Source organism: Oryctolagus cuniculus, chromosome 21 (genome assembly GCF_051225735.1).
Source record: "Oryctolagus cuniculus isolate XC-2025 breed Fujian yellow rabbit chromosome 21, ASM5122573v1, whole genome shotgun sequence".
In the NCBI taxonomy this organism is placed as follows: Eukaryota; Metazoa; Chordata; class Mammalia; order Lagomorpha; family Leporidae; genus Oryctolagus; species Oryctolagus cuniculus.
The window spans coordinates 13565759-13578882 of NC_142887.1; the positions used below are offsets into that span (position 1 = coordinate 13565759).

General features: G+C 63.9%; 1 protein-coding gene across 6 annotated transcripts in view; it reads right to left on the bottom strand.

Moving 5' to 3' along the window:
• Positions 1-98: 98 nt before the first annotated feature.
• Positions 99-13124, bottom strand: part of HECTD4 (HECT domain E3 ubiquitin protein ligase 4) — a 200810-nt gene continuing 187784 nt past the window's right edge. For 5 of the 6 annotated variants that reach the window (XM_070066217.2, XM_070066215.2, XM_070066216.2 and 2 more), the window contains 12 exons: positions 12736-12842; positions 12063-12186; positions 9818-10008; positions 8576-8722; positions 7981-8100; positions 7267-7422; positions 5901-6004; positions 5121-5342; positions 3343-3509; positions 2912-3107; positions 2436-2658; positions 99-1935 (listed from right to left, as the gene is read on the bottom strand). In XM_070066217.2, coding sequence (XP_069922318.2) covers positions 1799-1935; positions 2436-2658; positions 2912-3107; positions 3343-3509; positions 5121-5342; positions 5901-6004; positions 7267-7422; positions 7981-8100; positions 8576-8722; positions 9818-10008; positions 12063-12186; positions 12736-12842 — 1894 coding nt within the window. In that variant the 3' untranslated portion in view covers positions 99-1798. The remainder of the gene's footprint in view (positions 1936-2435; positions 2659-2911; positions 3108-3342; positions 3510-5120; positions 5343-5900; positions 6005-7266; positions 7423-7980; positions 8101-8575; positions 8723-9817; positions 10009-12062; positions 12187-12735; positions 12843-13124) is intronic. The other variant, XM_070066214.2, reaches the window with a different exon arrangement.

Here is a 13124-nt window from a genome sequence, read left to right on the forward strand (position 1 = left end):
GGGAGAACACGGTGCAGACTGCAGTGCTGAGAAACGCCGGGATCCCCGGCCACCTGGGGCACCAGGCAAGGCGACCTCTGCACGTGACTCGTGGTAAATCCAGGCCGGATGAAGGTTGTTTATTGTGTGACGTTTTTTCCTGTTGTGAGCTCCCTTTACACAGCAGAGTGTGAATAGCATCAGACTGGACGAACAGTTTGTTAAATGCAACCATAAATAATGATAATAAATATACATCAAGTAACTTTACAGCACACACGTCTTAGGGCCAAGGCTGGGATGTGTCTGGACCTCCGTGTGCTCTGTGGGAGGAGCAGCGGAGCTGTCACTCACAGCTGTCGTCATCAAGCGATGGCCAACAGTCGCGTCTGAACCCCAGCTGGGGAGGCAGCGGACAGAATGCCAAGTCCATTCAGGGGACGAGGACTGGAGGGGAGCAGGAATTGAAAGATGGAGGGAGCAACACCACTTGTGATAAATCCAAGGCCCTCCACTGTGCGGTGAAATGAGAGGGTCTTCGTTGTCAGGAACACGTCCTGGTGAGACCCTCCCGTCCAGGGGCTGTGGCCCCCGCAGGCAGCAAGCCAGCCACGCCCTCTCAAGCAGGGGGCACTGCCTGCGGGCACGCACCTCCACTGGCCGCTCCCGCATCAGACGGAGCTGACGCAGCCGCCACCACTGAGCCGCGGTCTCTCTCATCCTAAGAATAGCGGGGGGAGGAGGTGGAGGCCAACAGCTCTGCCCTGACCTCACACACTCTTCCCAGGGGCCAGCGCCCCGTCTGACCAGCGTCGGCGCTCCAAGGCTGCCTAGGCACACGCACCTGTGCTTCCCCGCAGTCCTGGGAGAACTGGCCAGCCCCACAGCGGCGTCCAGAAGACAGCACGTGCTGCCCTTGGACAAAGACCGATGGCGGCACAAATGCACGGCGCAGTGGGGAGCCTGGAGGCAGCTCAGCCCTGGCACACACTTAATGGGGCGGTGAGGGGTGCGGGGCCAGCTCGGCCAGAGGGCAGAAGGACCCCCCTGGGGTCTCCATCTGGCCTTGGAAGTCTGAGTCACTGAGGTAGGCCCCACATGGACAGAGCACCTCAGTCAGCTCTTGGAAATGGGCAGTGGCCACGCTGTGTCCCCCACGTCCCCGGAGGAAGGGCCGCTGTGAGCACAGAGGTGAGGTCAGCTTGGATTCCTGTGTGTCCTGTTCAGAGACGTGGAGACGGCGCCCCCGAGCACTGTCCCTGCAGCTCCAGGCGTCCGCTCCGTGACCGCCGGCTGGGCTCTGCTGTGCCCAAGGAGTCCTCGGGGAACACAGTCCGGCTAGGGCCCCAGGAGAGACAGATGGCAGAGGGGTCATCCGGGTAGGAGGGCAGGCGACCGCTGTGGGCTCTGCCTCAGAGGAAGCAGGGAGATGAATGCGTGGAGCTCCCTGGCGTCGGGCAGCAGGAGGGCAGGGCCAGCCACCATGTGTGCTGGAGACCGCCCAGGGCAGCTCGCCGGGCTGCAGGGATGAGGTACCCACTGGAGCCTGTGGTCACGAGGGACAGTGTCCAGGAAGATGAAATTAAGAGAGACAGTCTGGGAACTAAACTATCCTACGAAGGTACCACAAACAGGCAGCAAGAGGACCAACCCAGCACGAAACGTACAAACACAAAGGCCATGTCTTCCAGGAGGCCCTTGGACACGGATCAAAGTTGGGAAAAGCAAGACGGTGCCACCTCCGTGCACAGCCCTGGCGGGACGCGCCTGCAGTAGCAGAGTAGGTGCCCAGCGACAGCCTAACTCACGGGGCTCCTCGTCAGCCACTCAGGGGGTCTTCGCGGTAGTGAATGGCACAACGCAGCTTGTCCAGTGTGATCTCCAGAGAGGAGTACTGGGGAAGCTTGATCATGAACATGCACGTCTCCACCCGGATGTGGCGCGAGTCAGGGGGACCTGCGGAAGAAACGGGCAGGTTCGAGGGCCAGGGCCTGTGCCGCCTGCCTTCCGGGGGCAGCGCCTCGCGGGCCTCTCCGCTCCCAGGTCTGCTGCCTTTAGGCAGCTCCAAGTCGATCCCAGGGCCTAGGAACCAGGAACCTGGGGTGGGACAGAAGCCTTGAGGGGAGCGAGGCACACGTGCAGCTGCTGGCCTGTGGGAACCTGACGGCACACAGGTTGGTCTGGCCGCTACCATGGTTTAAAGTTGAATTAATTTTCTGTACTCAAAAGAGATTTTAAAAAGTCTAGATTTTCAGCTTTGAGCAGACTGAAAGACAGGTGACGGCAGGCCTGTGCTGTCCCCGCCCCACCTGTGCCCTCAGCTGCATTTGGGTCCAGCGTGTGGGATTCCCCCGGTCACCCGCCCGCCCTCAGGCAGGCAGGCCTAGGCGGCTTGGCTCCAGACTGAGCAGAGGGCCTGTGTGTCCCCGCTTGGAACAGGACCAGGGAAGCAGTACCTGCTGTGCCGTCTGGGGGGGCGATCTTCATGGGGTACGGGGGCACGTGGGCTGTGTCGGGGCCCCCGTCTTTGCAGGGACAGGTGAAAGGGATGCGCTCCTGATTGCAGGCAAACTTGATGAACTTGCACAGCTCCTCCTGGGTGAACATCTCCAAGGCCCCCCAGAAGAATTCGATGTGCTGGTCCGTCTCCATCAGCCCCACCTGGTACATGGTGTGGGCCTGGGGCAGAAAGGACGCAGACGTGAGCAGGCCTGGCCTCTGCTGACCCAGCCTCTCCAACCCTGGGGTCTGCAGGCCAGGCCCAGTCCCAGGGCAGAGTGCAGCGAGGGCAGCATGGAAGCTGTGGGCACTGGGGACTGAGGTGAGGATGGCGACAGAGGCGCAGGGCTGAGGCGAGCCTCTACTGACACCTGGCATCAAAGCCAAGGATGGCGCTGGCAGGGCTCACCCAGCCTGGCCCAGGGCCGCCTACCTTCAGGAACTCCAGGTTGATGTAGGGGAGGCCACAGGTGCGCAGCTCCATCTCCAGCGGGCTGAGCGTGGTGAGCAGCTGCAGGGGGATGATGGAGCCCAGGCCGGCCCGCACAGCCGTCACGCACTCCACGTTCTGCAGCTCCCGCAGCCGCAGGCTCCGGATGGCTGCCGCGTAGATGTCCTTGTTCTCCCACCTGCCGGGCGAGAGGCGCAGGGGAGGGGGATGCTGGGGAGGTGGAGGGGCTCGTGGGTCTGGGGCCACAGCCACGCAGCCAGAGGTCTCAGTGTCAGGTGACCTCGGGGGCTCCTTCCTGCCTCTCGGTGCCACGCGCCTCAGTGCTGCCGTGGTCTTAACAAGACCCCTCACTCGAGACGCAGCCGCACAGCCCCGGTCCTGGGGAGCTCCCCCGGTCCCTCCCGCATACTCACGCCACAGGGACGTGCCGGCCGCGGCTGCACAGCTCCACCTCCTCGCCCGTCATGGTCAGGTAGGTGAACTTGCAGCAGGGCTTGCTGGGGCTGTCGGGGCTCTCGGTGGCCAGGTGCTGGGAGGCGATCTCGGCGCACAGGGCCTCCAGTTCCGTCTCGTCGTTGATCTGGGGGCCGAGGCAGAGAGAGGCAGTGCCTAGACCTGTGCCGCGCCAGGGCCGGAGCCTACACGCTGTCTTTTGCAGCCCCCTCCCTGACCCCAGCCCAGGGTCTCCCCTCAGCCTCGTGGAGGGCACAGGAACCAGGCCTGGCCCGTGAGAACACACTGTTGGTTCTTCCTGACGCCTGGCGTCAGGCATCAGGGCACGGGCCCTAGGCCAGGCTAGCGAGACCACGTTCCAGGGCTCCTCCCGTCTCCGGAAGCAGCGACCCCCGCGGGGCACCAGGCAGAGCTGCAGATCCTCCTCGGCCAGCACCCCGAGGACACTGTCTGAGACCCAAGACTGCTGCCGTTACTGGAGCACCCTGCCTAGAGTCAAACCTAGGCCCATGCAGTTCATTCAAGTGAAGGATGTTTTCAACTTGTCCTCTAGCGCTCACGACAGCCAGGAGATCAGACTGCACCCAGGTCTCCCGTGCGGGGGCGGGCCAGGCCCTTGAGCTGCCCTGCTGCTTTCCAGGGTGCACAGCAGCAGGAACCCCAAGTGACGGCAACAGTGAACGATTCGAGACTAGGAAATGTCTGAAGCTGCGTGGGGCTGGGATTTCTGCCAGTTGCCACGGGAGAAACGGACTGAATGTTGGCCACGCCCACCCCCTACCCCCCCCCCCCCCCCCGCACTCCAGAATCCGCGCTGGGCGCTGAGGAGACAGGGTCTGAGCCAAAGGGAAGCAAGGCTGCAGCTCTGGGACGGGGACAGGCGGAGCCGGAGCCCACTCACTGCCGGCGGCGGCCACCCCAGCAGCTGCCCGTGCAGCAGGTAGCAGGGACCCCACCGACTGACCGCTTTGCCCCACCACTCGTGGCCTTGCCTTTCCCCGTGCCTGGCCTCCGTCTTGGGTCTTCCGCCCAAGCCCAGCCCCTGCCTATCCAGAGCCCCGGAGGGCTCAGGGATTCCCAGCCCGTGGGTGACCTCCTCCCACCCTCAGCTCCTGAAGCCAGCAGAGGGCCAGGCGCAGGGCTGGGCAGCTCCCTTTTGCTGGCTGCTCTCCAGTGGTGGCCAAGGGGACAGCCAGGGAGCCTGGCCACGGGGGCGCCTGGCTTCAGACACACGTCTTGCCGGGTGGCTGATTCCACGTCCCGTTCCCGACCCTGCTGTGCTGGGGAGGGTGAGCGGTGCCTGGCACCAGACAGGGCCTCAGGGGCTTCTGTCAAGCCACGGGAGGGCCGGCCTGAGCACCGGCGCTGCTCGGACCCTGCCGTGGCCTGTGTGGCACAGGGACGGGGCAGGAACTGCACGTGCCACGAGGCCGGCCGCGGGTGCTCTGTCGGAGGCCCTGAGCCGGCCCGTGCGTTCCCTGGGCCCCAGGCAGCGGTCCCTTCACAGCTGCGGGGACTCCTCAGCACGGCCTCGGGGGAGGCGCACGTGGGCAGCCCAAGGGGTGGTCACCTCGCCCCCTGGGACAAGCCTTCCCGGCAGAGATGGCGTGCACCGCTCGTCCCCTCCCTCCGCAGAGAGCTCAGGTCGTGGAGGCCCGAGCAGCAGCGGCACGGAGGGCCCTGGGCACTGCTCCCACCCGCCCCGCCCCGCCCCACCCCGCCAAGTGCCCTCACATACATTCTCGAATTTCTTGACATAATTGTAGGTGAGGATGTCTGCTTCCTGCAGGTCCTGGTCAGGGTCCAGGGGCTCCCCGACCAGCGTCTTCCAGAAGGAGGGCAGCAGGTCCAGGGGGAGAGGGACGTCGGCTCGGATCGCCATCCCCAGCAGCTGCCCCAGGAAGTGCAGCAGCTGCTCCTCCCCGTAGGTGATGGGGCTGGGCGTCAGGATGTACTTGCCCTGCAGGCGGGGGCGAGAGACGCAGCTGCGACCTGTGTCCCCGCACTCGGGCCTCCCCAGGTTGCACGCTGATGGTGTGAGGGGGAAATGCAACCCGCTGGGGCCTCTGGGAAAGACGCAGCTGCGACCTGTGTCCCCGCACTCGGGCCTCCCCAGGTCGCATGCTGATGGTGTGAGGGGGAAATGCAACCCGCTGGGGCCTCTGGGAGGGACTGGGTGGCACACACAGGCACACGGGCTCCCTGTCTCCTGCTGTGGTAACCTGTGCCGCCTCGGGACCCCGCCAGACCCACAGCTGTGTTCCTTGGCCTCTGTTACAGTAATGAAAAGCACCTAACACAGCCCCTATTCCTAGAAGGACCTCCGTCCCAGGCCCCTGTGCCCCGAGGCAGGCAGGACAGAATCCACTGTAAGGACAGGGCCCAGCCCATAGCCTGGCCAGCCAGTGTGGCAAGGGCCTGCCCCACCCAGAGCAGGGAGTTTTTGGAGAAGGGCATGAATGGGACCGGGACCTGCACCCATGGCCCCAGGCCACTGCCGCCGGTGGCCCAGCCTTACCTTGTTCTTGTTGACAGCTGAGCTGGGGCACAGCAGCAGGAGCGACAGCGAGGAGCTCTGCAGCTCTTTGCACACCTGCCACAGGAAGTGGCGGAAGGAGCCACCTGCAGGACAGAGGGAGGCCCAGGCAGAGGGAGGCCCAGGCAGAGGGGCTGTGCCCAGGCAGAGGGGCTGTGCCCAGGCAGAGGGACCTGACCCCAGGCAGAGGGACTGACCCCAGGCAGAGGGGCTGTGCCCAGGCAGAGGGACTGACCCCAGGCAGAGGGGCTGTACCCAGGCAGAGGGACTGACCCCAGGCAGAGGGGCTGTGCCCAGGCAGAGGGAGGCCCAGGCAGAGGGACTGAGCCCAGGCAGAGGGACTGAGCCCAGGCAGAGGGGCTGACCCCAGGCAGAGGGACCTGACCCCAGGCAGAGGGACTGACCCCAGGCAGAGGGGCTGTGCCCAGGCAGAGGGGCTGTGCCCAAGCAGAGAGACCTGACCCCAGGCAGAGGGATGACCCCAGGCAGAGGGGCTGAGCCCAGGCAGAGAGACCTGGCTGTGGTGATGGTGGAGTGTGACGGAGACTCACCAGAGGCCCAGGGGGCCTGGGGTCACCCACCAGCTGGGGGCCGGGGGCAACTGCTGAGCTCCGGGCATCACTGTCCTCTATGCAAGCCTCGCCGGCTTGTTCAAGGTTCAGAGGAGGTCAAAGCTCTGGCCTGGGGCAGCTCTGCCTGCGCCCAGCGAGCGCACGGGAGTGGACAGACAGGGGGCACTTTGCCGGTCTTCTGCAGCCCCTATTTCTACCAGCATGATTCTCCTCTGCTGGTGGTGCCCCTGGCCTTGGCCAGCATTCCCTGGTGGGCACTGTCAGAGCAGCGGGCTCCAAGGACAGCAGTGCAGGCCCGCCGTGGACAGGGCCACCCGGAGGCCCACGTCGGGGGTACAGGTCAGGCCCCGGGGAGGAGGAGGAGACTCTGGGTTGCTGACTCCTGGAAGGCCAAGGGCCCGAGCCGTGCAGCTCAGGGAGCCGTCACTTCCGGGCGTCCCAGTTTCCTCTCGAGTAGAAGGGGGCACCACTCACGGCCCTGGCACTCCCACGCTCTGAGGGGCGAGCGTGGGCCTGGTGTGCCTGGCTTGGGGGGGGCCGGCTCTTCAGGACCGAAAGGCACCCACCCTGCAGGGGCCCTGCCCGGGGAAGGCACCGACCGGCCTGTGCTCAGGCGGCCTCTGCTGGCGCACCCAGCAGGAAGGGCAGCGCTGGCTCGAGCAGGGCGGCGGTGCCCGGCGTGGCAGGGACTGGAGCCCCCAGGGCTCGGAGCTGGCTTCCAGGCGCCGAGGTGCCGAGGGCTGGGGGCTGGGGGCGGTGCCGGCAGCAGCACTTACTGGTGCCGTGGACCTCCTCGCCTGTGAAGCGGATGTTGAAGGCGTAGGTGGGGTCGCCCCCGCTGGCCAGCTTGACGCAGAGCTGAGAGGACGGCACCGAGGCCAGCTGCCGGGCGGCCTGGCAGAAGTAGGAGTCTTCCGAAGCTCTGACTTCCCCTGGGAAGACACAGGGGCTGGCCAGAGCCTCCGGGCGCCGACCTGGCCCTCCCAGCACACACGCCCGGGGACCTGGATTCCACCGGCCCCTTGGCCGCCCTCTGGTCACGCAGCTTCTTAGCACCCTCATGGCCTGGCCGCGTGCTTCCGTCGCCTCCGGGAAGTCCTCCCACCTTTGCTCCAGCTCCTCTCCCATCTCCTCCTGCCGTGGCTGCCACGGTGTTTGTGCCTAGCATCTACCTTCCTCCTCTTTGCTAAGGCCAGAAGCCCAAATGTTAGCAGGTGCATGGGCAGAATAAAGTCTGTGTCCCCACCCTGGCACGCAGCCAGCACGGCCATGCCACGTGGAGGACAGGCGCTGGAGCCCTGAGAGCCACGCTCCGTCTGCACCCTAGAACACAGGCCCTGAGGTGACCCTGGCGTCCAGGCACAGTGCCAGCAGCACCAAGTGGAGGAGGAGCTGTCACAGCAGCACCCCCGCGTGTCGGCCCTGGAGAAACCCCCAGCTGGCGCAGGCACCGCCATTCCGCAGTGTCTGCTCTCCACAGCCGCGCCTACCTCCCACGATCTCCAGTGGATCCAAGGTGATCTCCGGCGCCGCGTGGTCAGCTGTCCTCTGCACGGTGGCATTCAGCACTCGGTTCATCACGGTCACCTTCGTGTCATAAAAGATCAGCCCTGCCGATGGCCCGTGGGAGAGAGGCGTCAGCGGCCGCACAGCCACCCCAGGCCTCTGGTCCCTGGGCGGGGCTCTCACAGGCCACGCTGGTGGCGGACCTCAGGGAGGGAATGTGTTAATATCGATCCAAATGCTAGCTGCATAGACACTTTGGCTGCGCCGTGCCCCAAAGACCCCAGGCCAACACGCCGGACTGCGAGACTGTGCGACACGGCGCTCGTGTCTGACCGAGAAGCAGACGCCTGCGTGCCCAGCTGCTGGGTGCCGCCACCGCCACCACCACCGCCAGGCTGCAGGCGTGGGGCGGACAGTGGGACGAAACTCTGTGTGTTCCTACGTAATCTGAGGGCTTCCAGAGGGAGTCGCTTTCCTCAGAGTACCTGCCACTTTGGACTGATTTCTCGGGGCCCCGCCCACGGGCTGCGCGGCTGGCCGCCGCCTGCGGTGCTGGGTCTGGGTGGGCCCGGCACTGACCTTTGGCCTCCTTGAGCAGGGCCGCGATGCTGTGCGTGTACATGGGCGTCTGGCGCAGCTCCACCAGCGGCAGGAAGAAGGTCTCCAGCGTGGTGTTGAGCGACTGCAGCAGGGCGAAGCGCAGGCGCAGGCTCTCAATGGGCACGTCTGTGTGCATGGGCGGTGGTCAGGCTGGGCCGGCAAACTCGGGGCCCCGAGGAGTCCCCAGTGGGCCTGAGCCTGTGCCAAGCCGAAGCAACGGGCCCAGGTCCTGCCAGACAGGAGGCACTGGCCCTTTAGGAGCCCGAGGCCCCCAGCCTGCCTTTGGCCATGCCGGTGGTCCCTGCTCCAGCACCTTTTACTCTGAGGTACGCACAGACCACGGGATCCGCCGACAGCAGAGCCTGTGTTACCTCCCCCAGCTGCCCAGGAAACTCGGCCTGAGTCACCCTCCTGCAGCCGCCTCCTCTCCGGCTGACAGGGACCTCCGTGGCACCCAGGAGAGCAGGGCCGCACCTGCGCTGGGCAGGGGCTCAGGTGCACCCGTGTGCAGGACACCTGCCAGTGTGCTGAGGTAGAGCGTACTCCCCGGGGAGGGTCAGCGGGGTGCTAACGTGGCCGTGTGCACTCCTAGCTTCTCAGGAAAATGTGCTGGGGCCAGTGCTGTGGCACAGCAGGTATAGCCATCCATACGGGCGCGGGTTCGAGTCCTGACTGCTCCACTTCCGGTCCAGCTCCCTGCTTATAGCCTGACAAAGCAGTGGAAGATGGCCCAAGTGCTCCCTGACACACATGGGGGATCCAGAGGAAGCTCTTGGCTTTGGACTGGCCCAGCTGCCAGCTCCTGCCACTGTGGCAATCTGGGGAGTGAAGAGCGGATGGAAGACCTCTCTCTCTCCCTTTCTCTCTGTGTAACGCTGCCTTTTTGGAGCAGGTGTTGTGGCCATCAAGTTAAGCTGCCTCTTGAGGCACCTGCAGCCCCATCGGAGCACCAGTTCAAGTCCCAGCTACTCTGTTTCCAATCCAGGTTTCTGCAAATGTATCTGGGAAGACAGAGGACGATGGCCCAAGTGCTTGGGTCCCTGCCACCCACATGGGAGACCTGGAAGGAGTTCTTGGCTCCTGGCTGGGGCCTGGCTGTTGTGTGGGCATTTGGGGAGGGAGGCAGCAGATCAAAGACGCATTTCTCTCTATCTCTCCCCCTCGTCACAGGCACACCCCACCCCAGGCAGCAAGGAGGGACCGGCCCTGGGGGCCACCTACTCGAGAGACAGGCCGTCCTGGGGTCGGTGGTGTCCGCGGGGTCCAGGTACACCTCGTGGGGGTGAAGCCGCGCCGGCGTGATGGCGAGGTGGCGGCACAGGCGGTTGATGCACTGCACCAGCGCCACGTCCATCTCGAGAGTCCACCTCCTGGAGGCCTTCTGCGCATGGCGGACGTCAGCGCAGGCACACCTGGGTCGCGGGGAGGAGGGCCCGAGTGACCGCCGGCTCCTCAGAACTCGGAAGGTGGCTTTGCATCCCTGGTTGTCCTCGGTGCTCTGACCGCAGGACACGGCACGAGAGCTCCCCGCAGAAGCCGGTGGAGCTCATGGGAGGGAGGGTGAGGGGCGGGGCGGGGGCTGCTGGAGCCCCAGCATGAAATCCAGCTACACGGAGTGGCCCGGGCAGCAAGCACGCACACTTCCGGGCTCAGTTTCTTAACATAAGCAGAGCTCACGGTCACATCAGCCTCGTGCGGTGTCACAGTGAGGACGCCTCTGGGGCCTGGCCCATTCCACACGCGCCGTGTGGGCCGCTGGTGCTGCTGACAGCACGGCCCTGTGGCCGACGGCCCCGCTGCAGGGTTTACCTGCAGAGCTCCTGGGAGGGCCTCGCCACAGGGCCGTGGGATCAGCAGTGCCAGGCACAGCCCGAGTGTCTGTCACGCAGGGAGTAGCTGAATAGATCACACCTCCTAACAGAACCCCAGGCAGCCACGAGTGCGGTCAAGCAGCGTGACGTGCGTGACACAGACATGCGTGACACAGACAGCGGAAGAGTAGACTGCAGAGCACCAGGCCCTCCCGGAGTGGCTGGGCTGTGCGCGCGTCTCTCTGGGCCCAGAACCCCCGGACTCCAGTTCCCTGCATCCATGTATGCTGGGCAAGGCTGTCGGTGAGCAGTGGCCTTCGCAAACACCAAGCTACTAACCCAAGAAAGACGGGCAGGCCAGCAGCCCCACGAGTGGGCCAACACCACGTTGCGCATACCCCGCCATGTGGGGCTGTCGTGGGAAACCGCGGCCCCCTTGTTTAGGGTGTCCCAAGTCCCACCCAAGGATGCTCTTCAGAAGGGGGTGCCTCCCAGATCCCTCCGGGCTGCCTGGCTCCAGCAGCAACCTCGGCTCCTGTAGACAAGTCCGGCACGGAGGACCCTGTGTCAGGCATCACCACGGCCCCCACGCCCCACACGCGGGTCTGGCAGCTCTTGCAAACAGGTCACCTCAGAACCAGCTGGAAGCCCAACGTGGGCCCTTCCCGCTCACAAAGCTTCAGTCCGAGAGGGGACTACTCTAACACAGCGCTCAGGGCCACACTCCTGCTCTCTCCAAGTTCAGAGAACTCATCCCTGCCCCCCAGGGGCCAACTCGGGAACCGCAGAGACGAAACAACGCAGGTGGCACGCGGGGACCTCTTCGCAGTCCTGAGGGGCAGGCAACACAGCACGCGTGTGGCAGCCGCTGTGGGGGACCCTGGGGTGGGGGCGACATCTCACCTGCTTGGAAAAGGGGACCCCTAGAGGCCTGGTGACAGCAAGAGGGCAAGGGGGACTCAGAGGGCATCGTGCCCTGGAAGAAGGGCTTCCCCTTCTACCCTGGACTGTGCCCCTGGACCCATCTGCTGAGCCCCAAGCCCAGGAAACTGTGCAGACAGGGCCTGGTAGGCGGTGCTTTAGGTGAGGTCACAGAAGGGAACTTGTAGAAGTTCACGGAATTAAATAGGTTTATTTTGGGGCAAAAAAATTTGAAATCCATGCAAACGAAAGGTCTTCAAAAAGTTATTGGAAAATGTATATCCTGTAAAAACTATGCATGGAGTTCAAACTTCTTTGAACCAACAGTAATTTATCCTTTGACTCCATTTTCCATGACCTTTTTGAAGTATCCTTGTATGGGCCTCGTGAGGACAGACACTTAGCCTGGGAGAAGACAGAGGAGCCAGGCCGTGCCGACACTGTGATCTGGGCTTGCGGCCCCCAGCGCCGCGGGAGAAGAAATCCCCGTGTGAGCGCGCAGCCTGTGGTGTCCTGACCTGGCAATGCGAGCTGGCCAGGGCACTCCCTGTCAATCTGAACAGAATAGGGTTGTTTTCAAACGTTTTAGAAAAACCACTTATCAATTATGCAAAACTAGAAATTAACCCAGAAGGCATCACAAACGGGAGACGGCTGGCTCCCCAGACAGTGTGTTCTGGGTGCTGCGGACAGTCCCTGCACAAGGACGAACGGGTGGAGGGCAGCCCTCTTACCTCTCAAAGTGAAGATCGTAGCCACAGGACAAGATCGCCCTCCAGACGCTGCGGATGTCTTGTTTGGCTCGGTCAATAACAAACTTGTGAAACCCTTCCAAGGTCAGGTATTTTTCCTCAGGGACTGATGGAAAAGTGTTCACAGTGTTAGCCATCTGCAAAGAGCTGCACACAGTGTGGGCCTCGCAGCACTCTCCCTGCTGGTCCAGACCCCTAACTCCCTCCCATCACTTTCCTTCCCTACCTGCTGCCTGCAGCACACACAGCCCCTCCTGGAGGGGTCTCCGAGGGCTCAGGCTCACATCAGCGGGCGCTTTCCCCAGCCCCTTCTCGTCTGGAAGGCTCAGGGACCCCTGACTGACCGAGCAAGCTCGTGATGGCCACGGCAGCTTTCCCCAACTCCGCCGGGGCAGGAGGCGGCTGGCATCCAGGCCCCAGGGCAGGCCTAGCTCAGGCAAGCGCCTTCCAGGAGCAAGCGTCCCGACGGGCTTCCCGGGCTTCACTGCCTTCACCTCGGGTTTCTGGAACTACTTTCCCTCCTTAAGTCGTGGTCACCAAGGACGGCGCCCTGGGAGTCAGTGCCAGGACGGAGGACTGCTGCCTCCGCCCAAGCTGCCAGGGCCTCTCAAGGCTGCAGAGGTCTCTCACACGCGGGCCCGGGCGGCTCATTTACCTTCCTGTTTCTTGGTGGGTGATTTTTCTGGGTCCTTTTCATCTGGCTTGCTCTTTTCTGGGGATTTTGGCTTCACAGTTGGCTTCTTCTCGCTTAGGGCAGTCCTGCTGTAGACCAGAGCATGGGCGTCAGAGCCTGCACGAGAGCTGCAGATCTCACACGTGCGTCAGCTCAGACCCCTGACCGGCTGCAGGCTTTGGTTTGGACAGGGCTGGGTTCAAGACCACCTTGGCCCTAGCAAATTAGGAGGGCAGATCAATGTTTTAAAATGTGAGCAACCTTGAAGCGACTCTTCAGACGCGGTTCCCACATCCTCCAGCACTGAGCTATCCGGTACAGCAGCCGCCAGCCAGACGCAGCCGCTCAATAAGACATTAGGGTGAGACGCA